The sequence below is a fragment of the Salvelinus namaycush genome, chromosome 1 (genome assembly GCF_016432855.1).
Source record: "Salvelinus namaycush isolate Seneca chromosome 1, SaNama_1.0, whole genome shotgun sequence".
NCBI lineage: Eukaryota > Metazoa > Chordata > Actinopteri > Salmoniformes > Salmonidae > Salvelinus > Salvelinus namaycush.
Window position 1 is genome coordinate 50,966,370 of NC_052307.1, and position 25,207 is coordinate 50,991,576.

General features: G+C 44.7%; 1 protein-coding gene across 1 annotated transcript in view; it reads right to left on the reverse strand.

Annotated features, from left to right (window-relative positions):
• Nucleotides 1-25,207, reverse strand: part of LOC120052048 (SH3 and multiple ankyrin repeat domains protein 2-like) — a 176,118-nt gene that overhangs the window by 99,423 nt on the left and 51,488 nt on the right. Inside the window, exons 10-12 of the mRNA XM_038998913.1 lie at nt 16,469-16,901; nt 13,007-13,146; nt 7,825-7,938 (exon numbers count right to left, since the gene is read on the reverse strand). Coding sequence (XP_038854841.1) covers nt 7,825-7,938; nt 13,007-13,146; nt 16,469-16,901 — 687 coding nt within the window. The remainder of the gene's footprint in view (nt 1-7,824; nt 7,939-13,006; nt 13,147-16,468; nt 16,902-25,207) is intronic.

A 25,207-nucleotide genomic window follows, 5' to 3' on the forward strand; every position in this document is an offset into this window, starting at 1 on the left:
GTAACTAACTCTTGCCGTGTGGTAGCAGAGAGAAAAGTCTATGACTTGGATGGCTGTACAATTCTTAGGGCCTTCTTCTGAACCCGCCTAGTATGGAGGTCCTGGATTGCAGGGAGCTCAGCCCCAGTGATGTACTGGGCTGTACGGACTACCCTATGTAGATGCCAAGGAGTTGCCATAACAAGATGTGATGCAGCCAGCCAAGATGCTCTCAATGGTGCAGCTGTACAACTTTTCAGCCTACTGAGGGGGAAGAGGCGTTGTCGTGCCATTTTCACGACTGTTTTGGTGTATGTGGACCATGATAGATCCTTCGTGATGTGAACACCAAGGAACTTGAAGCTCTCGACCCGCTCCACTACAGCCCTGTCGATGTGAATGGGGGAGTGCTCGACCCTCCGTTTCCTGTAGTCCACGCTCAGCTCCTTTGCCTTGCTGACGTTGAGGGAGAGGTTGTTGTCCTGGCACCACACAGCCAGGTCTCTGACCTCCTCCCTATAGGCTGCCTCATCGTCGTCGGTGATCAGGCTTACCACCGTCGTGTCATCAGCAAACTTAATGATGGCGTTGGAGTCGTGCACCGCCACGCAGTCGTGGGTGAACAGCCAATACAGGAGGGAACTAAGCACACACCCCTGAGGGGCCCCAGTGTTGAGGGTCAGCTTGGCAGATGTGTTGTTACCTACCCTCACCACCTGGGGGTGGCCCGTCAGGAAGTCCAGGCTCCAGTTGCAGAGGGAGCTGTTCAGTTCCAGGGTCCTTAGCTTAGTGATGAGCTTGGAGGGCACTATGGTGTTGAAAGGTGAGCAATAGTCAATGAACAACATTCTCACATAGGTATTCCTCTTGTCCAGGTGAGAGAGGACAGTGTGGACTGCAATAGAAATTCTGTGGATTTGTTGGGGCGGTATGCGAATTGGAGTGGGTCTGGGATGATGGTGTTGATGTGAGCCATGACCAGCATTTCAAAGCATTTCATGGCTACAAATGTGAGTGCTATGGGCGATAGTAATTTAGAAAGGTTATCTTGCCGTTCTTGGGCACAGGGACTATGGTGGTCTGCTTACAACATGTAAGCTTTACAGACTGGGTCAGGGAGAGGTTGAAAATGTCAATGATGGTCTGAGTACGCGCATGGTCTTAGTACGCGTCCTGATAATCTGTATGGCCCTGAGGCCTTGTGAATGTTAACCTGTTTAAAGGTCTTACTTGCAGAGGCTAAGGAGAGCGTGGTCACACAATCCTCCGGCACAGTTGGTGTTGTCATGCATGGTTTAGTGTTGCTTGCTTCGAAGCTACACTGAACCATGTAGAGTACCTTGTCAGGGAATTGAAGCTGTGTATTGGGTTTTATTACCGACACAAAGCTTGTTTTTCCTTTGCTGCCAGAAAAGAGTTGATTTGTTGTATTTTTCTCTCTGTGTTGGACTATGGTGTTACTAATTATGTGCAAGCCTCCAGCAGTACACTGAAGGCTCTTCACTCTGCATCACGCAGCCAGTCGTTCTGTCACCAATCAGACGTCTAATTCACCATTGTGATCTCTACAATACTGTTGGGTGGACATCACTAGCAACACACAGGCTCAAACACTGGTACATTCTTATTTATGAGACCATTTTAGGAAAACTGCACCAAAAAAATCCTCAACGTCAACAGTAAAGAGGCGACTCCAGGATGCTGGCCTTCTAGGCAGAGTTGCAAAGAAAAAGCCATATCTCAGACAGGCTAATAAAAAGAAAAGATTAAGATGGGCAAAAGAACACAGACACTGGACAGAGGAACTCTGCCTAGAAGGCCAGCATCCCGGAGTCACCTCTTCACTGTTGACGTTGAGACTGGTGTTTTGCGGGTACTATTTAATGAAGCTGCCAGTTGTGGACTTGTGAGGCATCTGTTTCTCAAACTAGAAAATCTAATATGCTTGTCCTCTTGCTCAGTTGTGCAACAGGGCCTCCCACTCCTCTTTCTATTCTGGTTAGAGCCAGTTTGCGCTGTTCTGTGAAAGGACCAGTACACAGCGTTGTACGAGATCTTCAGTTTCTTGGCAATTTCTCGCATGGAATAGCATTCATTTCTCCGAACAAGAATAGACTGACGAGTTTCAGAAGAAAGTCCTTTGTTTCTGGCCATTTTGAGCCTGTAATCGAACCCACAAATACTGATGCTCCAGATACTCAGCTAACGAAGGCCAGTTTTATTGCTTCTTTAATCAGAACAACAGTTTTCAGCTGTGCTAACATAATTGCAAAAGGGTTTTCTAATGATCAATTAGCCTTTTAAAATGATAAACTTGGATTAGGTAACACAATGTGCCATTGGAACACAGGAGGGATGGTTGATGATAATGGGCCTCTGTACGCCACTGTAGATTTTCCATTAAAAAATCTGCCGTTTCCAGCTACAATAGTAATTTACAACATTAACAATGTCTACTCGGTATATCTGATCAATTGGATGTTATTTTAAATGGACAAAAAAATGTGAACGGTAGTGTAGGTCTCCATAGCCTTGGTCACCGGACCCGACAGAGAGGACAGTCACCTGACAGAGAGTACAGCAGAGTGGTGCCTAGGAGATGCTCAATCCCGCAGTCATAGTGTCTGTGCGGCGGAAGCGAAGTGGCCCGGGCCTTACTGAACACCTCCAGGAGGTCCTGGTACTCCGCGGGAATGGCGGAGAGGTCCGGGGCAACTTCCGAGCCCCCAGGAAGACATCCCAGGGCAGGCTGCACTGACTTCAGGCAATGAGCGTGGCAGAACGGGCTCCAGCCCATGATGGCACCAGCAGACCAGTCAATAAGGGGATTGTGTTGCTGGAGCCAAGAGAATCCCAATACCACGGGAACCTGAGGAGACTTAATGAGCAGGAATTGGATCATCTCGCTGTAGTTCCCTGACACACGTAGGTTGATGGGGGTGGTATGGTGGGTGACCCAGCCTATAGAGCGCCCGTCCAGCGCTCTAACGTCAATGGGAATGGAGAGGGGCTGAGTGGGGATGCCCAGCTCGGACGCCAGGGGAGCGTCCATGAAGCTCTCATCGGCCCCAGAGTCGATGAGGGGTACTGGGTACTACTGGGTAGTTACTGATTTTCCAATATAAAAAGTGTTGCCTTTAAAAATAAAGAAGAGTACTATGTAAGTACATGCAAGTAAGGTAAACAATCAGACCCAATCTTCACACTTACAAGTCCTGCTATCCCATGAAAGGCCCGCACTTGCAAGGGTTTGTACTAGCTAGCTACTACCATACTGTGTTCCCCTTTTCTGACAGGTATTCTTGGGGGCAACCCTAAGGTACTTCTGATCTGGCAATGTGTGAGACAAGCTCTCTCTGCTCCAGGGCTGGTTCAAAAGGGGTGTCAGCGGGATGGGGTGAGAACAGCCAGACAGGAAATAAGGGTATGCTGTGCCCCATCTGCCCCCTTACTGCCCATATATATATACAGTACCAGTCAAAAGTTTGGACACACCTACTCATTCAAGTTTTTTTTTTACTATTTCTTCTACATTGTAGAATAATAGTTAATACATCAAAACTATGATATAACACATATGGAATCATGTAGAAACCAAAAAAGTGTTAAACAAATCAAAATAGATTTTAGATTCTTCAAAGTAGCCACCCTTTGCCCTGATGACAGCTTTGCACACTCTTGGCAGTCTGGTGAGGGAGCACACGTGACAGTACCCCCTCCTCGAAGCGGGGCTCCAGCCTCAGGACTCCGACCAAAATGACGATCCCGGGGGATCAGGAGTGGACCGGTCACCTCTGCTGAGGCACGGGAACATGTTGATACGTCATGGGAGCATGGCAACCCAGAGCGCCGGAGAGAGAGCATATGTGACAGCTCCAGCCGCAGGACGCCAACCAAAGGGACGATCCTGGGGATCAGGAGCGGACCGGTCGTCTCCGCTGAGGCGCAGAAACCTGACGAACCGGCTGAGGCGTGAGAGCCTGATGAGCCGGCTGAGACCTCCCCGGTTGCGTCGGCCGAGGCACGGGAACCTGTTCACCCAGCTGAGGCATGGGAGCCTATCGAACCCGCTGAGGCATGGGAGCCTATCGAACCCGCTGAGGCATGGGAGCCTATCGAACCCGCTGAGGCATGGGAGCCTATCGAACCCGCTGAGGCATGGAAGACTGTTGAGCCAGCTGGAGCATGGGAGCCCGTCAAACCCGCTGAAGCATGGGAACATGTCAAGCGAGCTGAGGCAGGGGAACCCGTCAAACCCGCTGAGGCATGAGAGTCCGACGAAACAGGCTGAGGCCTCCCTGGTAGCTGCTGTACCGACACCCTCCAACACAAAAAAAAACACTCCCTGATGCTTCCCTTTGGTGAGGCGTTATTCTGTAACGTGTGCGCTGGGAGTCGGCAAGCAAGTTCAGGGAGTGAATAATTTAATAAATTAACGAAACATAATACAAAACACGAACAGCGCACAGACATGAAACAGAAACAATAACGCCTGGGGAAGGAACCAAAGGGAGTGACATAAATAGTGCAGATAATCAAGGAGGTGATCGAGTCCAGGTGAGTGTAATTAGGCGCTGATGCGTGTGACGATGGTGACAGGTGTGCTCAATAATCAGAAGTGTGGTGACCTAGAGGCCGGAGAGGGAGCACACGTGACTATATATATATATATATATATATATATATATATATATATATATATATATATATATATATATATATATATATATATATACAGACAGAGAGAGAGAAGTAGCTAGGAAGGTTAAGAGATAATGCATATTGTATTATGCAATTATGCCAACAAAGCACAATTTAATATAATTTAATTGAGAGCGAGACAGAGTAAATAAAAGAAAACAACGGAGGAATATTGACAGAGAGAGAGAGAGAGAGAGAGAGAGAGAGTAAGGTGACAGAAAGTGAGGGAGAGAGAGTGGGCATAGATAGAATAAATGGGCCATTTGAAAGAGAGCTTGAGAAAGAAAGAGAGAAGGGGATGGAGCATGATGTGTTCATTGCCCTGCAGCCCAGAGGACATTAGAACACAGCTGATTTAGCAGCGCAGTGTAGTGCTTAGCCTAGCGTAGCAGAGAGAAGAGAGAAGAGAGAACAGAGAGACAGGGCCCATTCACGTGGAGCACATGTACATGTAGATGTAGAAAGAGAGGGAGAGAGAGAGAGACAGAGAGAGGCTAACACACACTATCACTGCCTTCCTTGACCTTTAGCTAGAACATTTAGCCTACACTGAGTCTGAAAATTGTAATTGTAATGTTAGTGCTCCTTTGCTATGGCTAACAGAAGTAAGATTGCAAGTTAGCTCTTGCTAAGACCATTCCAGTGCTATGGGTAGCACAAAGCAGAGCACTGATTTCTGTTATGTTTACAGAACTATGCTTAGCAACACAATAACTGAGCTAGCACAGATAGAGTGATTGCTAATGCTGTTTTTTTCACGTATTTTTTATTTAACCAAATTCTTATTTACAATGACAGCCTAACCCGGCCAAACCCTAACCCGTACAACGCTGGGCCAATTGTGCACCGCCCTATGGAACTACCAATCACATCCGGTTGTGATACAGCCTGGAATCGATCCAGGGTCTGTAGTGACGCCTCTAACACTGAGGTGTTAGACCGCTGCGCCACTCTGGAGCCTAACTTGGTTATTGACCAATAGCATGGGAATGGGAAGGAACCCAAGCTAAGCCTCCAGAAATAATAATAATAATTATTATTATTTTCTTTTTTCTAGAAATTATTGAGGTTATCAGCAATAGAATGACAACCATGACATACACGAGTGATGTCACACTTGTGCCAGCGTGCCAGTGTATAATCCCCAGAAGACCCCTTGCTTTAAAGGTCATGAGGCAGATCATACAGTACAAAGCTGGCAAATATATCCAAGGGCCTTTGATGACACAGCAGTGAACATACAGTAACATACTAGCTCAAAGCATAGTAGCGGTGCATAGATACAATCACTGGGGAAGCCAAGCCAGGGAAAGAAAGCCATATTATAACCTATGTGTTGTGATAATTGCATTGTTTGCTCTGTAACCTGTTAGTTAATACCAGTGGAGGCTGCTGAGGGGAGGACGGCTCATAATAATGGCTGGAATGGAGCCAATGGAATTATTTTAAAGACATCAAACACGTGGTTTCCATGTGGTTGATGCCATTCCATGGACTCCATTCCATCCATTATATGAGCCGTCCGCCCCCTCAGCACCCTCCACTGGTTTATATGCCTTGCTACCGTGGTATGTAGGCCTAAGGCCTAGACAATAAGAAGACAATGGCAGAATAAATTCAACCACACCTTTGTTTCATCACAAAACCAGAGAGCAACCTCTGAAGTCCACAAAGCATATTGCATGTAGCAAACAGTTACATGATCTATAGCATGGTCCAGAAAGTTAATGTTTACAACATTTTCGGACTAATAAACAAGCATTGATTTAGAATCACAGAGAGTTACCGCAAGTCGAAAAGAAAACAGGAGCTGCCTCGACTATTCCAACACCATTTCAAATTCATCATCAAATCACCTATGCTTGGTCTAATACAGTGACAACTACAAGATACCAAAAACTATTTAGTCCAATCAACGTAAGCTAAATATGATGTTACTGATTTGTGTGTGTGTGTGTTTCCATGCGTGCCAGTAGAAAAAACATGTTGACTCACCCTACTTCTAGAGAAACACCAATGACATCCTCCTCTCTTTCATGTTGCCGAAACTGTCTGTCTGTCATACAGTACACACTTTAAGTTTTTGTTGTCCTAGGCTACCTGGCTAAAATGCTTGCTTGCTATCCTAACTTCCTTCATGGGCAACGATGCGCAAGCCCAGCAAGTGAAAATTAGCCTATTACATCTAGCTAGCTACATTGAATTTACCTCCTCTCAGGCCCAGGGGCACAATGTATGCATTTATGGTTGGATCAGAATCGCCATTATAATCATTGGCCAGTATCTAGAATTAAGTAAAAGTAAAGTCCAACTCCCTATCTCCCTCCAGAGTTAATTTAAGAAAGGGACGATTTTAGCTAGCTATCTAGCCACCAGAGAACAAAAACACAACGAAATGCTACAATTCAAGGTTTTTTTGTAAATGAAGTGTTGCTTTTAATGTGATGTCGTTGGTGTGAAGCCAAATCCAAAATGACTTCCCTTGACACTTTGTTTTGGTGCATTAGGACCATTCACAATTAAGCACACTCAGTTTAGCTCAACGCTGATTAATATTGTTTTATTTAAAAAAATATAAAGAGAGGCCAAATGCTCGCTGGCTTCCCTTGCCTGGAAAGACCCCTTAGCCAAGGCCTGGGCAACTTCAGTCCTCGGGGGCCTGATTGGTGTCACACTTTTGCCCCAGCCCGAGCTAACACACCTGACACCAATAATCAGCAGTCATGATCTTCAGTTAAAAATGCAATTAGTTTAAATCAGCTGTGTTTGCTAAGGATGGGGTAAATGTGTGACGCCAATCAGGCCCCCCGAGGAGTGGAATTGCCTAGGTCTGCCCGAGACCCTACACACCTTTGGTAGGCAGTCAAATGCTGATGGCTCCACCTAGTGTGTTAATTGGGCTTAGGGGACTTTCCTCCATATTCCTCCACATTACACCAATCCAAATATTTTGGATCTGTACACACTGAACAGTGTCTGTGCTGAGCCCATCTACTGGGTGGAAAAGTGGGTCTCAGTGCCCTAGGATGCCACCAGGGGAATCCATTTAGCAGAAATCATCCCTCCTCCTCCACAGAGCTCCCCAACCACTACTTCCAACTCTCCTATTCCCAAATATCTGGGTCAGCATGCTTAATGACTTACGCGTTCTCTCCTCGCTGGGCTTGGCAGGAATCTCCTCCACGCACTCCGCAGGAAACCAGCCCACCTGGCCCCGGGCACTGCCTTCCCAGAACCCCCCCTCTCCGATACTCAGAACTGGAGAGAGGGGAGGGGGAGTATGGTGAGAGGGGAGGGGGAGAGAGAGAGAGAGAGAGTGGTGAGAGAGAGAGAGGGGGGAGTGTGGTGAGAGAGAGAGAGAGAGGGTGTGTGGTGAGCGAGAGAGAGAGCGAGAGAGCGAGAGAGAGAGAGCGGGAGAGAGAGAGAGAGAGAGAGAGAGAATCATTATACGCAGCACATGTACTGTAGTAAATATCACTCGCGGAACGCATGGTACCTGTGTTTATAGAGCTCGCCAGCTTGTAGTCCTATATTTTTAAAATAAATTACCTCTGGTTTGTTCAGCCATTCCTATGAATAGGGAAAGAATGGGATTTTGGGATAAACAACAAAAATAAGATCTGAGGTTAACAAAGGCTTAGGAGATCTTATACGTTTTGTTGTATGAGATAATATCAGCCAGTTAACATTATCTTTAAGAATTATGAAGCCTTCATGTGGTTTATGTGCTTGTTTTGAATAAATCAAATCAAATTGTATTAGCCACATGCGCCGAATACAACAGGTGCAGACCTTACAGTGAAATGCTTACTTACGAGCCCTTAACCTCACTAGGGTAGGGGGCACTATTTTCACCTTACAGTGAAATGCTTACTTACGAGCACTTAACCTCAATAGAGTAGGGGGCACTATTTTCACCTCCGGATGAAAAGCGTGCCCAAAGTAAACTGCCTGTTACTCAGGCCCATAAGCTAGGATATGCATATAATGGGTCGATTTGGATAGAAAACACTCTAAAGTTTCCAAAACTGTTAAAATAATGTCTGAGTATAACAGAACTGAGTACCTGAGCAAAATCCATCCAGGAAGTGGGATATTTTTGATGTTGCTGCTTTTCTCTTGCCTGCTTATACAGTATGTCAATGGTTAGGACCTAGATTGCAGTTCCTATGGCTTCCACTAGATGTCAGCATTCTTTAGAAATTGTTTCAGGCTTGTATTCTGAAAAATGAGGGAGTGAGACCACTCTGAGTCAGTGGATAGTCCCCAGAGCTGTTTGCTGCGCACGACCGAGAGCGCGCCTTTCTTGTTTTTCTTTTATATTGACGAAGCTATTGTCCGGTTGAAATATTATCGATTATTATGACTAAAAACAACCTGAGGATTGATTATAAACATCGTTTGACATGTTTCTACAAACTTTACTGATAGTATTTGGATTTTTCGTCTGCCTGTTGTGACTGCCTTTGAGCCATTGGATTACTGAACAAAACGCTCCAACAAAACTGAGGTTTTTGGATATAAAGAGGGACTTTATCGAACAAAATGAACATTTATTGTGTAACTGGGAGTCTTGTGAGTGCAACCATACGAAGATCATCAAAGGTAAGTGATTCATTTTATTGCTATTTCTGACTTTTGAAATTAATCTACTTGGCTGGTAACTGTATGTAATGTTTTGTGTGCTGGGCGCTGTACTCAGATAATCGCATGGTATGCTTTCGCCGTAAAGTCTTTTTGAAATCTGATACTGCGGTTGGATTAACAAGAAGTTAAATTTTAAGCCGATGTAAAACACTTGTATGTTTTATGAATTTCTATTATGAGTATTTCTGTTTTTGAATTTGGCGCTCTGCAATTTCACCGGATGTTGTCCAGGTATATACGGGGGGAGGGGGGGGGGGGGGGGGTACTGGTACAGAGTCAATGTCAATGTGTGGGGGCACCGGATAGCTGAGGTAATATGTACATATGTCAAATCAAATCAAAGTTTATTTGTCACGTGCGCCAAAGTCTAGGTCCAACAGTGAAATGCTTACTTACAGGCTCTAACCAATAGTACAAAAAAGTTATTAGGTGAACAATAGGTAAGTAAAGAAATAAAAACAACAGTAAAAAGACAGTGAAAAACAGTAGCGAGGCTATATACAGTAGTGAGGCTATAAAAGTAGCGAGGCTACATACAGACACCGGTTAGTCAGGCTGATTGAGGTAGTATGTACATGTAGATATGGTTAAAGTGACTATGCATATATTGTCACGCCCTGACCTTAGAGAGCCTTTTTCTTTCTCTATTTGGATAGGTCAGGGTGTTATTTGGGTGGGCATTCTAGTTTTTCTATTTCTTTGTTGGCCGGGTATGGTTCCCAATCAGAGGCAGCTGTCTATTGTTGTCTCTGATTGGGGATCATAGTTAGGCAGCCTTTTTTCCATCTTTAGTTTGTGGGATCTTGTTTGTGTGTAGTTGCTTCCTGCACTGCATGTAGCTTCACGCTCGGTTGTAGTTTATTGTTTTTTTTCCGTGTTCATCAAATAAAATGATGTACGCTTACCACGCTGCACCTTGGTCTGATTCTTCCGTCAACGAGCGTGACATTTATGATGAACAGAGAGTAGCAGTAGCATAAAGAGGGGTTGGCGGGTGGTGGGTGGCGGGACACAATGCAGATAGCCCGGTTAGCCAATGTGCGGGAGCACTGGTTGGTCGGGCCAATTGAGGTAGTATGTACATATGTACATGAATGTATAGTTAAAGTGACTGTGCATATATGATAAACAGAGAGTAGCAGCAGCGTAAAAGAGGGGTCAGGGGGGGCACACAATGCAAATAGTCCGGGTAGCCATTTGATTACCCGTTCAGAAGGATATGGATTGAGGGTAAAAACTGTTGAGAAGCCTTTTTGTCCTAGACTTGGCACTCCGGTACCGCTTGCCATGCAGTAGTAGAGAGAACAGTCTATGACTGGGGTGGCTGGGGTCTTAAACAATTTCTAGGGCCTTCCTCTGACATTGCCTGGTATAGAGGTCCTGGATGGCAGGCAGCTTAGTCCCAGTGATGTACTGGGCCGTACGCACTACCCTCTGTAGTGCCTTGCGCTCGGAGGCTGAGCAATTGCCGTACCAGGCAGTGATGCAACCAGTCAGGATGCTATCAATGTTGCAGCTGTAGAACCTTTTGAAGATCTCAGGACCCATGAAAAATCTTTTTAGTTTCCTGAGGGGGAATAGGCTTTGTCGTGCCCTCTTCACGACTGTCTTGGAGTGGTTGGACCATTCTAGTTTGTTGGTGATGTGGACACCAAGGAACTTGAAGCTCTCATGTAGATAGAGGTATTAAAGTGACTATTCATAGATGATAACAACAGAGAGTAGCAGCGGTGTAAAAGAGGAGGAGGGGAGGGGGGGGCAATGCTGTTCAGGAGTCCTATGGCTTGGGGGTAGAAGCTGTTTAGAAGCCTATTGGACCTAGACTTGGTGCTCTGGTACCGCTTGCCATGTGGTAGCAGAGAGAACAGTCTATGACTAGGGAGGCTGGAGAAAATTTTTAGGGCCTTCCTCTGACACCGCGAGTGATGTACTGGGCCGTTCGCACTACCCTCTGTAGTGCCTTGCAGTCGGAGGCTGAGCAGTTGCCATACCAGGCAGTGATGCAACCAGTCAGGATGCTCTCGAGGGTGCAGCTGTAGAACCTTTTGAGGATCTGAGGACCCATGCCAAATCTGAGGACCCATGCCAAGTCTCCTGATGGGGAATAGGTTTTGTCGTGCCCTCATCACAACTGTCTTGGGGTGCTAATACCATGTTCATTTGTTGGTGATGTGGACACCAAGGAACTTGAAGCTCTCAACCTGCTCCACTGCAGCCCCGTCGATGAGATTAAACTACCAACGGGACATTCAAAACTGTTATATCTCATGCTTCACAGAGTTGTGGCTGAACGACGACACTATCAACATATAGTTCGCGGGTTATACGCTGTACCGGAAGGGTAGAACAGCGGCATTTGGTAAGACAAGGGGCGGCGGACTATGTATTTTTGTAAATAACAGCTGGTGCACGATATCTAAGGAAGTCTCGAGCAATGTTCGCCTGAGTTAGAGTATCTCATGATAAGCTGTAGACCCCACTATCTACCTAGAGAGTTTTCTGTTTACATACAACCATAGACTGAGACTGGCACTAAGGCAGCATTGAATGAGCTGTGTTCCGCCATAAGCAAACAAGAACACGCTCACCCAGAGGCGGCGCTCCTAGTAGCCGGGGACTTTAATGCAGGGAAACTTAAATCCATTTTCCCAAATTTGTATCCGCATGTTAAATGTGCAACCAGAGAGGAAAAAACTCTGGACCACCTTTACTCCACACACGAAGACGCCTACACAGCTCTCCCTCGCCCTCCATTTGTCAAATCTGACCATAATTTGATCCTCCTGATTCCTGCTTACAAGCAAAAATTAAAGCAGGAAGCACCAGTGACTAGATCAATAAAAAAGTGGTCAGATGAAGGAGATGCGAAGCTACAGGACTGTTTTGCTAGCACAGACTGGAATATGTTCCAGGATTCCTCCGATGGCATTGAGGAGTACACCATTTTATTCTCCAAAGATTTTACGTTTGCTAGCAGAATGGAAGGAAGTGGAGGTTTATTCGGTTGCCTACGAATTCTCAGAAGGCAGCCCGCCCTTTGTCCCCTTTTTCTCTGCCTCCTCTTCACGCAAATCACGGGGATCTGGGCCTATTCCCGAGAAAACAGTATATCTTTCGCGTCGGGCTCGTCAGCCTCGTTAAAGGGAAAAAAGGATTCTGCCAGTGCATGGTGAGTAATCGCAGTCCTGATGTTCAGAAGTTATTTTCGGCCATAAGAGACTGTAGCGGCAACATTATGTACAAAATAAGTTAAAAAAATAAGTTGGGGACACGTAAAACGTCAGCCTTCTTCTCCGGCGCCATTGTTACGCCATTGTTACAATACATAAATGCTTCAGCTGATGAAGATGATCTCATTGAACAAAACTTGTAAGATCTCTTAAGCCTGTGTTTACCACATAACTTTTTTTCTACGAGTATCCAAAAAACCCTCCAAACCCCCCATATGCTTTGGCCAACAAGCCATGGTGGAGTTAGTGCTTACAAAAAGACGCCAATATTACTGCTCTCTATTAGTTTATTTCTCAGGGACCACATGCGCAACAAATGTTGAACCAGATTGAGCTATATACACAGCTCATTTCCATCTGTGTCCCAAATGTATCCAGTGGTAGAGCAGTGTTAAGCATACTACAATTGTATCTGTATGTTCTCTCCTAAACACTTCCTAATGTCTCACCTTTAACCCTGTCGTTCTTGTAGAGGGTGATCTCTCCCTCGGCCTGTGGATGGTAGGAATGGACCACCACAAAGTGCCTACCTGGCACGGCACTGTACAGCTTCCTCCGCTGCACCACCACCTCCACATTACCACTGGGGCTGAGGGTGGGGACAGAGAGGTGGGAAGGAGGGAAGAGAGGAGAGGGAAGAGAGGAGAGGAGATGGAAGAGGGGTGAGAGAAGAGGAGATAAGAGGTATATTTTATTCTATTTGTATTTATTTTATTTAACATTTATTTAACTAGGTAGATAGAGGAGTAGTGCATATTAGTACATGCCACATTTGACAGAGTACCACAGTATACACAGTATATATTGCAAACTCTTAAGTTACACAGCTGTCCTTAACAGAAACGGAAGTGTCTGATTTATGGAGCTTGTAAATGGGGCAGAATGGAAGCTGAAGTATCGCGGATCCCTGCAGTGTCCTCTGGGTAGGGAAGAGAGGACACTGGGTTCACCCACCACACAAGCAGAAAGACATCCCAACACAGGGAAAAGAGAGAGAGTCTGTCCTTACCTTTCTGAGACGCAATTGATACATTTCCTACAGAAAGTCTCAGATCTGAATTTTTTTGCGAGTGTACCCGCCAAAACCTCGCCAGCATAACCAAAGGAGAAGAACAAGCACACATGTACATTTGCTTGAGTCCAACTACAGATGAAAACACAAGTTTACTACACAACTGAGATGGACCTAATGTTGCATATCCATTGGTGTCTGGGTTGATCTGTTAGAGTATTGTATTGGAGCGCCACTTGGTGGTAAGCCCCAGCAACAGCAGCATTGTAAGTATTCAAACACAGTCATACAGAGATTAAGAGACAGTGAGAAGGTGGGATAGAATGAGAGTGATTGTCAGAGAGAGAGAGAGAGAGAGAGAGAGAGGGAGAGAAAGAGGGAGGAGTGAGAGAGAGACAAGGTAAGTGGGTCACCTTATCCTGGACACCACTCCTCTCCTCAACCACACACACACACACACACACACACACACACACACACACACACACACACACACACACACACACACACACACACACACACACACACACACACACACACACACACACACACACACTTAGGGGAAAGCCAGGGGTCATGACTTTCCAAACCATAAATAGAAATAAAGAATGTACCATCAAATGCAAAGACTTCCAAATGGCGTCAGTTCTAAACGCTACATTTGGGGAAATATGGGCCAAGAAGGGTCCATCGTATTGCTTTCACCAACTCCATTGATCCCTCTAGATCAGTGACAACAATGGCAAAGGACAGGGGAAAGAGGAGAATAAACAAAGGAGTCTCCAGATGATTGGGCACATAATCAGTGTTGACTAAAACCTTCTGTGTAAGTTCACTCTGTTAATCAATGACGCCCTCAGAGAGAGAGAGAGAAAGTGAAAGAGAGAGAGAGACTTGTCTTGACACATCCTCTCTCAGACGGTGCTCAGCCTGCTTTTCAGTATAAAGGGATCATCCACACAAAATAAAACCTAACCTGATTAAATCATCGTTGGTTATGTTCAACAGAGTTGGCTGCTCCTTTTTTGTCCCAATTGATTGCAGAAACGAATCTGGGTCATTTCGGTGGCTGAAGACTACCTTAGCCTTCCAAGCTATAGCCCAAGGCATTAGCTTTGGCAGCTAATATGCATCTTCAGGTTTCAGTTCAGGTTACAACACACACCATACTAAGCAAGACTTCCAGAGTCAAATACTGATCTTATTTTATCTTTTAGTCCACATCGTGTTTCTGTATTGGAAAGTCTTGGGTAAGAATATTCTTTCAGGAGAGAGGGAATCTGATTTGATTTGTCTAGACTCTCTGGAGAGTACGTGAATTAGGCACAAACTCAGGCTATAGGAGGAGCATCCGTCGCCATAGTTTCTGATTCAGCTATGCGTTGTTTTCTTTCTAGCACAAAAAAGTCAGAGGAGAGAGGGAAAGGGGAAACATAGAGGTGAGAGGATGGATGGAAAGATAGAGGAGGGTTAACAAAAGGGGAGAGTAGAGGGAGAAGCGAGGGAGGGAGGGAGTTGGTGAAAATAGAGGAAAAGGTAGGATGGAGGGAATGGGCAGAGGACAGAATAAAGGCATCCGCATGCTTCCCTGCCGAAACAGTTTGGTAGAGTTTGTGCATATATCACCATGGCATTTTGTGATGTTTTTCTTCGTTTTGGACTTCGGTGAGGTTTTTTCCCCGGCTGTTCGGGCACACAAACATGTTTCTGGAGGCAAGCTGAAGTTTGGAGCCGAAGTCTACGTAATATATGCTCGTCGGTGATTGGTCAACAGTAGGGATTCTTCAATAAAGTCTTTGTTGTCATTCAACAAGAGACTACTCGTTTTCATGAATAAAAATCATAGAAAAATCCTACACCAAACAGCTTAGTTAGATGTAAAGATCTCTTTGGCAGAAACTTTAAAATTAAAGATGAATGAGTTTAATTAGTTATTTTAGTTAAATTCGGACTATTTTGAGGAACTGTATACTTGGATTGTATACTTGTATACTGTATACTTGGCGTCTTAAAATTGACAAATTGTACTATTGTCGCTTTTTTAATCTAAGGTCTTTTACGGGAGTATTCGAGCACAGTCGATCGGTTCGGCTAGGCGTCAGCCAAACCGATGCATGCTGACGCCTTAAGGGGGAAATGGAGGTGGAGGACGGACTGTGAGCAAAGAGGAGAGTATGATGGAATGAGTGGTAAGGGGGCTGAAATAAGGAGGGAAAGGCTGATGGATGGCAGAAGAAGGGATTGAAGGAGATGAAGAAGTGGAGAGGACCAGAGGCAAGATGGACATGGGATCGGGAAGGATTTGGAGGGGAGGATGGAGATGAAGTAAAACTCCAATGTCCAACCCATCCTTGGTTGCAGTGTTAAACATCCAAAATAGGAAAATGACATGGCTGTCATCATGTAAGGGCAAAAGACACACTTATTCCCTTTTTGACTTTCTCTTGTTTTCCTTCACTCAGTATGTCTTCTCTCCTCCCTATATCCCCCCCCCCCCTCGCCCATTGTTTCTCTTTGTCAAGCGCTTAATTGTTCTCATTCTTTCACCCTTTCCTTCTCTCTCTCTCTCTCTCTCTCGCTCTCTTGTTCCCAGAAAGGAGTGTGATCGACAGAGTGTGTGGATGAAAGACAGTGCCATATGTCTGCATTAATCTGTCAAGGAGGACAGGGAGCATGGTGTCTTAATCAGTACTGTGCAGATCCAAGGTTACGTCACCAGCAATATAAAGCCTTCAGTGTCTAATCCGCAGGGTGCACACACACGCGCGCACACATACAAACATACAACCACACACATATGTACATACGCATGCATGTGTGTGTGGGTGGTGGGTGGGTAAAGAGTGTGTGCCTACGTACATGGCTGTGTGTCTCTGCTGCCTCTCCTCCTCCTACTGACCTGGGCTGTCTGTGCTGAGTCTGCTGTGTCTGTACATGTGTCTGCGGTTGTGGCCTGCAGGCCTCCTCTCCCAGCTGGTTGAGGGATGGGGACCGACTCCGCGGGACCACCCCCACGCTGGTACTGCGGGACCTCTGGCCCATGGTCCTCACAGTGCCATTTGGGTTCCCCTGCATCTGCTGGAGCAGCTGTGGAGAGAGGCTACGGTGAGAGGTGGCGGTGGGGGGTCCGACCCCTCCGTGTTGGGATCCGTGGTGCTGGGGGGGTCCCTGGGGCTGGGACCAGTCCTGGGGAGGCCCCTGGCTCACTGTGAGGCTGTTGTCACTGTTGGAGCGCAGCAGGACCCGGGGGGCCACCAGGCAGCTACTGCTGCTGCTGGTAGAGGGAGGGACCCGACGCCGCTTGGAGTATTCCGGGGCCTCGTGGAAAGGCACTGGGTATGAGAGACAGAAAGAAAGAAGAAGAAAGAAAGAAAGAGCAAGAGAGAGGGCCAGTCATTGATTATCTGATAAACCAGTTCTACCTGACCTTTGCAAATAGGTGTCTGTGTCTTATGAGCCATTTCACTCTCTGTTCATGTTCATGTCTTAGAGAGCTAGACTTTGTGGTGGAGAGACACGTGAGGAACAGAGTAGCACCCCTCCCTTTCCTTTCCTTCACATCTACTGTTCTGGGATTAGCCTACCTGATAGGTAGAGAATGAAATGGAGAGCACTCCAAGAGGTAACCTTCAATAATTAATTTATTGGCCTGCGATTTACTCATATTCACACAAGCACACATGCAAGCATGTTCGTACCTACGCACTTACTTGCTTACTAACACGCACGCGGACACATGAACACAGAATATCAATCACTACCTGTAGGGCGATGTGTCTGATTGATTTTCTTGATGGGAATCAGTCAAGAACAATTTATTCCCCAAAGGCGTTTATCTATCCCTTATTGTTAAACAGTTGAAACACACACACTTGCACGCACGCACGCACACGCACGCACGCACGCACGCACGCACGCACGCACGCACGCACGCACGCACGCACGCACGCACGCACGCACGCACGCACGCACGCACGCACGCACGCACGCACGCACGCACGCACGCACGCACGCACGCACGCACGCACGCACGCACGCACACACACACACACACACACACACACACACACACACACACACACACACACACACACACACACACACCCTTGCCTGGGGGATGTCTGCTCTGCATTATTCGATGGCCCTGTCTGGCCCTCTCATAAAAATCCAAGTCATTATGATCCCAGTATGATGATGATTATTGCACCAAGTACAGCTGAGGTCCTCGGCCCCACCAGCAATGGTGTGATTGAACCTTATTTCCCAGCGGAGTTTCAGCATTAGAGTATAATATCACACTGACAAGTGTGAAACTGCGGCACTTTCGTCTCCACTCGAAATTAAAGCAGTGGAGGAAGTAGCAGGAAGGAGCCTGCAGTCACACCAAAGACCCAATAACGTTTTCAATGTGAGAAGGTGATCAACAATAGAGCAAGCATTAGCATTTGTTGTTAAACTTAGACTTACAGTAGTAGACTGGATGCTAGGACTATGATCACAGTGGCTAAGTGTCTTATAGGGATATTATGCTAGTACTGTAGCTACAGTACAGCTAGCCACAGGTTAGCCTAGCCTATAGTGCTAAAAACCCTCACTTAGCCCTAGCCTCATCGAAGAGCGTTTCAATACATCATTTCACACACACTGCGGGGGTTGATACGCACACCTGAGAGAGTGTGTGTGTGTGTTTGAGAGAGAGAGAGAGAGAGAGAGAGAGAGAGAGTGTATGTGCCAGCCAGGCTTTTGGCTTTACCAGAGACTTGAGCCATCTTAATACACCTTCACCCTACCTAACAATAACCACTATCAAAATCACAACCACAGCCTGATCAATTCTAGCTCAACTTCAACCAGGCCCACACTGCTTTACAAACCACCTGACCACAACCACATCCTGTTTAATCACAAACACATACCCTGACCACAACCACACTTGAAGTAACACTTCACCATAAGAGTGTATACCCTGACCACAACCACACTCCCTGACCACACTGCTATCTAACCACACCCCCAACGATAACGAACCACATTCCAAACACTTACAGTAAACCATACTAGTGCACATCTGTTTTGTGGGGCACGAAACCAGTATCCATTTGTGTTGGAGGATGCTGAACATGCTTGGTGTCATTGACGTGATTACGTTACACACAAAGGCTATGAATACACCTACATTTAAAAAATAATAACATTTAACTAGGCAAGTCAGATAAGAACAAATTCTTAATTACAATGACAACCTACTGGGGAACAGTGGGTTAACTGTCTTGTTCAGGGGCAGAACGACAGATTTTTACCTTGTCAGCTCGGGGATTCGTTCCAGCAACCTTTCAGTTACTGGCCCAACGCTCTAACCACTAGGCTACCTGCCACCCCAATCAAGACAAATAAAACACTACATTTTCTAAAAGAGATATTCAAATAGTAAAAACAATTAACAATAACAGTGGATATGAGAGACTAATGCATTAAAATAAATAAACATAAATAAGATATATAATATGGGATAAAATAAATAAAACAGATATTTTGACTAAAAGCAGGCTAAGGCTAAAAATGTGTCTACCGTTTCTGAGGCCCTCAGATCCTCCGGCAGGCTGTTCCAAAGGCCAGAACCATAGTGGCTGAAGGTATCCTCACCAAACATTTTGGTTGTGACCTTTGGAACAAATAAAAGGCCAATGCCAAGCACAACTGAGGTGAACTGGATGTAAGGAAAGGAAGGGAAAGGGGGATACCTAGTCAGTTGTACAACTGAATGCATTCAACTGAAATGTGTCTTCCACATTTAACCCAACCCCTCTGAATCAGAGAGGTGTGGGGGGTTGCCTTAAATGACATCCACGTCATCAGCGCCCGGGGAACAGTGGGTAACTGTTCCCCTAACTGTAGGGGAAGAACAAGATATTTTTACCTTGTCAGCTGAGGGACTCAATCCAGCAACCTTTCGGTTACTGGCCCAACACTCCTACCCGCCAGGGAGAATGGAGTTCAAACTTTTCGACTCCTTTGATTGGTTCTATTGTACTGGGCAAACTAAGTCAAGTACTTGAACGAATTTGCCATAGCTTGCGAAAGTATTCACCAACTTTTGCATTTTTCCTATATTTGTTGCCTTACAACCTGGAATTAAAATAGATTTGTTTGTATCATTTGATTTACACAACATGCCTACCACTTTGAAGATGCAAAATAATTTTTATTGTGAAACAAACAAGAAATGAGACAAAAAACCCAGAAAACTTCAGTGTGCATAACTATTCACCCCCCCAAAGTCAATACTTTGTAGAGCCACCTTTTGCCGCAATTACAGCTGCAAGACTCTTGGGGTATGTCTCCATAAGCTTGGCACATCTAGCCACTGGGATTATTGCCCATTCTTCAAGGCAAAACTGCTCCAGCTGCTTCAAGTTGGATGGGTTCTGCTGGTGTACAGCAATCTTTTAGTCATACCACAGATTCTCAATTGGATTGAGGTCTGGGCTTTGACTAGGCCATTCCAAGACATTTAAATGTTTCCCCTAAAACCACTCGAGTGTTGCTTTAGCAGTATGCTTAGGGTCATTGTCCTGCTGGAAGGTGAACCTCCGTCCCAGTCTCAAATCTCTGGAAGACTGAAACAGGTTTCCCTCAAGAATTTCCCTGTATTTAGCGTAATTCATCATTCCTTCAATTCTGACCAGTTTCCCAGTCCCTTCCGATGAAAAACATCCCCATAGCATGATGCTGCCACCACCATGCTTCACTCTGGGGATGGTATTCTCGGGTGATGAGAGGTGTTGGGTTTATGCCAGACATAGCGTTTTCCTTGATGGCCAAAAAGCTCAATTTTAGTCTCATCTGACCAGAGTACCTTCTTCCATATGTTTGGGGAGTCTCCCACATGCCTTTTGGCGAACACCAAACGTGTTTGCCTATTCTTTTCTTTAAGCAATGGCTTTTTTCTGGCCACTCTAATGTAAAGCCCAGCTCTGTGGAGTGTACAGCTTAAAGTGGTCCTATGGACAGATACTCCAATCTCCGCTGTGGAGCTTTGCAGCTCCTTCAGGGTTATCTTTGGTCTCTTTGTTGCCTCTCTGATTAATGCCCTCCTTGCCTGGTCTGTGAGTTTTGGTGGGCAGCCTTCTCTTGGCAGGTTTATTGTGGTGCCATATTCTTTCCAGTTTTTAATAATGGATTTAATGGTACTCCGTGGGATGTTCAAAGTTTTGGATCTTTTTTTATAACCCAACCCTGATCTGTACTTCTCCACAACTTTGTCCCTGACCTGTTTGGAGAGCTCCTTGGTCTTCATGGTGCCGCTTGCTTGGTGGTGCCCCTTACTTAGTGGTGTTGCAGACTCTGGGCCCTTTCAGAACAGGTGTATATATATACTGAGATCATGTGACCGATCATGTGACACTTAGATTGCACACAGGTGGACTTTATTTAACTAATTATGTGACTTCTGAAGGTAACTGGTTTCACCAGATCTTATTTAGGGGCTTCATAGCAAAGCGAGTGAATACATATGCACGGACCACTTTTCCGTTATTTTTTTCATTTCACTTCACCAATTTGGACTATTTTGTGTATGTCCGTTACAAGAAATCCAAATAAAAATCTATTTCAATTACAGGTTGTAATGCAACAAAATAGGAAAAACGGCAAGGGGGATTAATATTTTTGCAAGGCACTGTACATGCAAGTATGCAGACATATGCGTGCACACATGCACACATGTACACACGAACACACGCGCACAGCTCTTAATTGTGCTCTCAATTGTGGCATGTAATAAGCACACATTCCCTCTGCAGGAATAGAGAAGCGAGGAAAAGAAGATGACAAACATCCAGAGCTGTCTTATATAAGAGAGGAAAGCAATCAGTGTGATCTACAGTGGGGCAAAAAAGTATTTAGTCAGCCACCAATTGTGCAAGTTCTCCCATAAACTTTTGTTATTGACCAAATACTTATTTTCCACCATAATTTGCAAATAAATTCATAAAAAATCCTACAATGTGATTTTCTGGATTTTTTTCCCTCATTTTGTCTGTCATAGTTGAAGTGTACCTATGATGAAAATTACAGGCCTCTCTCATCTTTTTAAGTGGGAGAACTTGCACAATTGGTGGCTGACTAAATACTTTTTTGCCCCACTGTATATAATTTACTGCTGCTCCCTAATACTAAGACAACTAAGGTCAAAGGGCAATGAGTGATCAGCTCTGGTCAGTGTCTTGCAACCAAGGGATTTGACATAATGTAGCCTTCCAATGGAACTATACCAAGCTTTGAAATAAAAGTAAAAAATGCTGTACTCATATATCCATTTTGAGTAAATCTCATTGAGAAATAGTCTGTCAGCTGGAAGTAAAGGGTTAAAGAACCAACTGTTTTCACACACAGGCAGATGGATCCATAATGCACCCGGCAGAGCCGTTTTGGTGACGTAAGTCATCCACTCATTTTGATGGGTGTGTTTTCTCCCACGTGAACCAGGAGAAAGACAGATACACCGTGTTTCCTCTCGCTGGCTATAATCTACATACGGTAGGTGATTGGTGAAGGAGACTATAAATACCTTTTGTAGAAGACTGAATCATAACACATTTATTTGGAAACTACTCAAATGCGTGCCAACATTTAATCTATGACATAACCTATAATCTATCCTGCATGTTAAAGAACCTCTAGCCCAAAAAGAACGACACATGTAAAACCATCTCCTTTTATAGTTACTGCTAGTTTAAATTAGGACGACAATTGCACTCATGAATCCACAACGCAAAGACCTAGCTATAATTGTCACATTCAAAAAAGCCCATGTAGAATTACTTTCTGGAGCAGATGAAATGATTGAACTTGTGACACGCAGGGATAAAAATACCCCCTGAGAAAGTTGAAAATGCAGCAAAGGTAAAGAATTACATCTATTTATGAGTCAAAAGCAAATAAAACTTGGACCCAGACCCGTAAAGGTGATAGACCTACCTTCCTTTTTTAAGGCATTGAGAAAAGACTTCATTTTCACCCCTTTTTATGTTATTCCAATGTTCACAATACCTGCATAATCAGTGCACCTTTTAAAACAGCACGGGGAAAAAATGAAGACTTTCACTGTGGTAATTGAAGAATGTAGCGGCAGGTACGACGGACAGCGACGAATGGAGTTTAGCTTGCTGGAAATCGGGAGCCCGAGCGCAGCTCACATGACCCCACCTGGCAGAGGTGTGAAAGCACACTCACTGCCATACCGCCACTCATCTCTCTCTCTCTCTCTCTCTCTCTCTCTCTCTCTCTCTCTCTCTCTCTCTCTCTCTCTCTCTCTCTCTCTCTCTCTCTCTCTCTCTCTCTCTCTCTCTCTCTCTCTCTCTCTCTCTCTCTCTCTCTCTCTCTCTCTCTCTCTCTCTCTCTCTCTCTCTCTCTCTCTCTCTCTCTCTCTCTCGTTCTCTCTCTCTAAGTTGGAAATATAAGGATTTTAAGGTGAACTTGACAATGTTTCATTGACTGATGTTAATTCATTAAAAGATCATTCCACACGATTTCAATCATTTTCGGACTGCACTCCTGATTTGAACGAAACCTTTCATACATATTTGCCCATGGTGGAAGTGGCCAGAAAGTGACCTGAATGACAAAACATTCAGGAGATAGAGGTGCTCAAAGTTGACCCATTGTGTATACCCTATCCTACCATGAGACATCCATGTCTTCATCACTGAAAAAGATAAGCGGTTGAGCTTGATATAATGTGAAAGCTTACAAACAGGGTTGTCAAACTATTATATTATTTTTATTAAACAACTATGTAATTTTTTAAGCTTGTTGTAGCTTAGACTCTATTTTACATAATCTGAAGTGTTTGTGTTGTGCCAGTAATTGGTTGAGACATAGTATCCTCTTGAATACATGGTGGGTGTCATTTCAATCATAGAATGTAATTCATAGAATGGACCTATCGCTTCAGAGCCCTGCAATTCAGCGGGTACACCATTAACATTTAAATTGAATTGAAACTTTAACTTCCAATTACTACTAGAAAGATGGCCGCCGGTTCACCCACTGTCGGACGTCAACTTGAAATGGGAAAGTCTGAAGTATCTCTTTAAAACAAAAATATCCAAAACAGCTTTCTATCACTGGATTCTGTTAGGTTCTAATTCTCAGAGTAAAAAACTCATCGGACACTGAAAGTGTATTCTTCCGAGAGGGTCAATACAGCTGCATTAGACAAAAACATTTTCACACAAGCACTGATATTTAACCCTTCCTCCGAGTCTCCTCCTACACATCTGTACAAACATTGTATCTTTACTGCTAGGCAGGACACTAAGTGATACGGGCCATAAACTTTTATTTCTCCCTTAACGTAACGTGACCTGACCTGATCTTGATCCCCCTTCATCACTAATCCATGGCTCTCTCCCCTTATCAATGCCTGCCACATGTGATCGCTTCCCTGCACTCAATACATTCCAAGCTTAATTGCCCACACTATTTACCTTCCCCCTGCAGATAACCATTAGTTTCCAGATTTTGGCAATGCCTTTATCTACATCCCCAGAGGCAGATAAGCTCCATGATACCATTGTTATGACTCTGTGTCCAGTATGAAGGAAGTTAGAGGTAGTTGCACAAATACTAGAAGACACCCATAGACCTCCAGCCATTACGCTAACACTAGTTAGAATTGGCTGGCAAAACTACCTTTAACTTCCTTCATACTGGACACAGAGACATATAAATTTAATCCACGAGTTCATCTGACTCTGGGGAAGTGGATAAAGGGCCTCATTGCCAAAATCCCAAAGTATCCCTTTAAGCCTATCCCAAATGCCTAACCTTAAGAATGTTGAGTTAATTCCTAAATGTAACCTTGGAATGATACAGAAAAGTAACCAAACACTTCAACATTTGACATTTGGAACAACTTTGAAATTTGACGTTTGAGAAACATGGATGAACGTCTAATTCTTGTGTGAGACTGTGAGAGCTTTTTGGGTGACGACATGGTAGGGTGGGGTATGCAAAATGGGTCAACTGTGACAACCCCTGTCTCCTGAATATTTTGGCATTCAGGTCCAAAAAATCCCTTTCTGACCACTTCTACCATGGGCAAACATGTATGGAAGATTTCGTTAAAATAAAAAGGGGTGCAGTCAGAAAGTGATTGAAATCATATGGAACGACCATAAACACAACTTATCTGTTAATTTACTGTTTATCAATTAATATACGGTTAATTGCTCAACTCATTCACCCTGCAAAGTACAATGCTTAGGCTAGGGGTTCCCAAACTTTTTGGGCCCAAGACCCCATTTTGATATCTGAAAATTCTCTCGACCCCAACCATGTGAAAAAAATTATGTAATTAACAGCAAATGTTTGGGTGGGTACAGTGACCCTAAGAACATCGAACATTCAGCTAAATGGCAAAACAAAAGCAGGGAGCATATAAATGCCCAGATCAGATTCAAGCATCTGGGAAAAAGCTGCATCGATTAGGACGAAGGTCTGCATATAAAAAATGTGGAACACAATAAAAAAGTAAGAAGAAACAGGGATGTTCTCAAGCGGGTTACAGTGCCTTGCAAAAGTATTCATCCCCCTTGGCATTTTTCCTATTTTGTTGCATTTCAAACTGTAATTG